General features: G+C 69.1%; 1 protein-coding gene across 1 annotated transcript in view; it reads right to left on the bottom strand.

Annotated features, from left to right (window-relative positions):
- The window catches only part of SKOR2 (SKI family transcriptional corepressor 2), a 24,174-nt gene extending 22,811 nt beyond the window's left edge, over nucleotides 1-1,363 (bottom strand). The window contains exon 1 of the mRNA XM_057367816.1: nucleotides 4-1,363. Within this exon, the coding sequence (XP_057223799.1) occupies nucleotides 4-1,363 (1,360 nt within the window). The remainder of the gene's footprint in view (nucleotides 1-3) is intronic.
- Between the last annotated feature and the right edge of the window lie 1,289 nt (nucleotides 1,364-2,652).

Consider the following 2,652-nt stretch of genomic DNA (forward strand, 5'->3'; position numbering starts at 1 on the left):
CGCCGCCGGGCTCCGACAGGTCCAGGAAAGCCTGGCGCAGCAGGCCCGCCCCGTCCCCCCCGAGCGAGCATCCCAGGGCGCCGGGGGGCTGCGGCGGCGGCTGCAGGTAGGTGGGTACCGGCAGCCCGCCCGGGGTGCGCGGCGGCCAGAACATGCAGAAGGGCGGGTAGAAGGCGGCGTCCTTCCTGCCCGGCCAGAAGAGCCCCGAGAGCCCGCCGCCCGCCGCCGCCGCCCCGCCGGCCTTGTGCGCGGCCGCCCCGCCGAGGGCATCGCCGCCGCCGCCCTCCTCCTTCTTGTGGCAGAGCCCGAAGGCGGCGGCGGGGAAGCCGTAGGGGTGCGGGAAGAGCCCGCCGCAGCCGGGGAACTTCTGGAGCATGCCGCCGAAGGAGCCCTTGCTGGGCACCGGGATGACGGGGTAGCTCCGCGGGCTCTTGCCGCCGTGCGCCGCCGCCACCGCCTCCTGCAGCTCCTCGTCCTCCTCGAAGCGCGGCCGCTTCTGGTGCAGGTCGGGCGGGGCGGCCAGGAGGTGCGGGCTCAGCAGCCCGCCGCCCACCACCGCCGCCGCCTTCACCGAGCCCAGCGGATGGCAGGCGGCGGGGGCAGCGGCGGCGGGGGCCGGCGGGGCGGGCGGCAGGGCGCGCTTGCGGCTGCCGCCGTTGAACATGGCCTTGACATCCTCCCAGGCGAAGACCAGCTCATCCTGGGGGCTCTTGTCGGTCAGCTTCAGGTGGCGGCGCCAGGAGTTGAAGTTGGCGGCGTCGGGCTGGGTGTACTTGGCGTCGGGGGTGCGGTGGGAGTGGAAGATGAACTTGTTGGGCGAGAAGTACATGCTGCAGTAGCTACACTTGATGCACTTGGCTCGGGAGCTGTTGTAGCGGGCCGGAATGAAGCTCCCGCGGCATCCCCAGGCGCACTCGTGGGATACGTCGAAGGCGAAGTTATCCGGCAATTTGGGGGGCCGGTTCTCCCCCAAGAAGGACTTGCAGAGCCGCTCTGCCTCCCTCTTGGTGATCATGCCGCAGCGGCGGGAGGAGATGGGCATGGCCCCGGCGCGCCGCAGGATCTCCAGCTGCACCGGCGTGCACTGCACGCAGGTGATGCCCAGGGCCACCCGCCGGTTGTGGATCTCGTTGTAGCTGAAGTTTTTGAGGAGGGTGTTGGAGATCTGCGCCAGGCACAGCCGCTCCTGCCCGTCGATGACCAGGGAGACGATCGGGATGCCGTAGAGGATCACCTGCCCCACCTGGTTGGGCTTCATGGCGGCGTGGCCGGCCCTCGGCTGGTTCATGGGGTCCGGCGGGTACGCGCTGGACGGCGACGGCAGCAAAATATCGGTGGGGCCGGGCAGCGGGCTGGTCGCCATCGTCTCAGCGTCGGGGGGGCTGCTCTGCTTTAGCTGCGGGAGGGGAGGGGGAGAGAGACACAGCGCYGTCAGCCGAGCCCTCACGGGGACGGGGGTGCCCGCCACACGCACCCCATCCTCCCCCCACTCCTCCGGTCTGCCGGCGTGAGAAGGCGCTACCAGAGGGGACGTTTGCTCAGCGATCCCCACTCCCCCAAACCTCCTCGGWCCTCGCCGGGGATGTCCCCGGAGCGGTCGGCCCCAGATCATCCCCGTTCTCCGACGTGCGCATTCCACCGCAGGTGTGGAGATGATGGCACACGAGCGAATCGTCCCCGTTTGGAAGAATCYCCGACCCACGGGCGCTTCGACCCCCCAAACGCGCAGCGGAGACGCGTGTCCGTCTCCCCGCCCTGGAAACCCGCCGCTACCGGGGAAGGCTCCACGCTGAGCCTCCGCGGGCAGCCGCGGTGCACGGCGGCCGACGGGGAGGCCCCCTCTCCGCACACACCGGCGTGAAGAAAGAGCGGAAGAAGAACGAAAAAACCCCAAAGTTTCGGTCTTCCCCGCGGCTCGCCGTGCATCCTCCCCACCCGGCTCCCGTTACCTCCGCGGCCGCGCTCCGGCCGTGCCGCCGCCGGACCTTCCTCCTCCTSGTCCTCCTCCAGCAGCCGCCGGGAGGGAGGGAAGCGCATCCCCGCTCCCGCCGCCGCGGAGCCGCGCGGCCGGACAGAGCCCCCCGCCCCCGGTGCGGCTGCCCCCCGTGGGCGCTCTGACGTCAGCGGCCCGGGGGGGGACGGGGCCGGACCCACCGCACGCCCCCCCAAACGGTGGGTGGTGAGCGGGGCTGGGGGCGGCTCCCCCATCCCTCTCTTCCTCCCTCTCTCCCTCCCCGCWCCGGGAGGGGATGCGGGCGCCCCGTCGGGGCCCGGCCTCCCGCCGCCGCCCCCCGAGCGCTGACCCGCTCCGCGCACGGTTTCCCGGCGAGAGGCCGGAACGGTGGAAGGTGGAATGCGCTTTGGCTTTTTTTTTTTTTTGCCTTTTTTTTGCCTTCCTTCCTCCCTCCGCCCCTCCAAGATATGAGACAAATCGCTTCCAAGAGTCTGAATATACTCAGTATAAAACTCGCGTCTTTTCGGAAACGTTTTTTTTTTTTTTTTTGAGGGGATCTGGAGAAATTACAGCGTAGGGGAGGAGAAAGAGAGAAAAAGTTGATTTCTCTCCACAACCGTATCCTCACGATCACAAACAGCTTGTGTCCTCCCTGCCATTCCCAAATACACCGGAGTCGTTCACCAGAACCACTTCCA

The sequence above is a fragment of the Malurus melanocephalus genome, unplaced genomic scaffold (assembly GCF_030028575.1).
Source record: "Malurus melanocephalus ecotype Western Australia unplaced genomic scaffold, MMel_1.1 scaffold_85, whole genome shotgun sequence".
In the NCBI taxonomy this organism is placed as follows: domain Eukaryota; kingdom Metazoa; phylum Chordata; class Aves; order Passeriformes; family Maluridae; genus Malurus; species Malurus melanocephalus.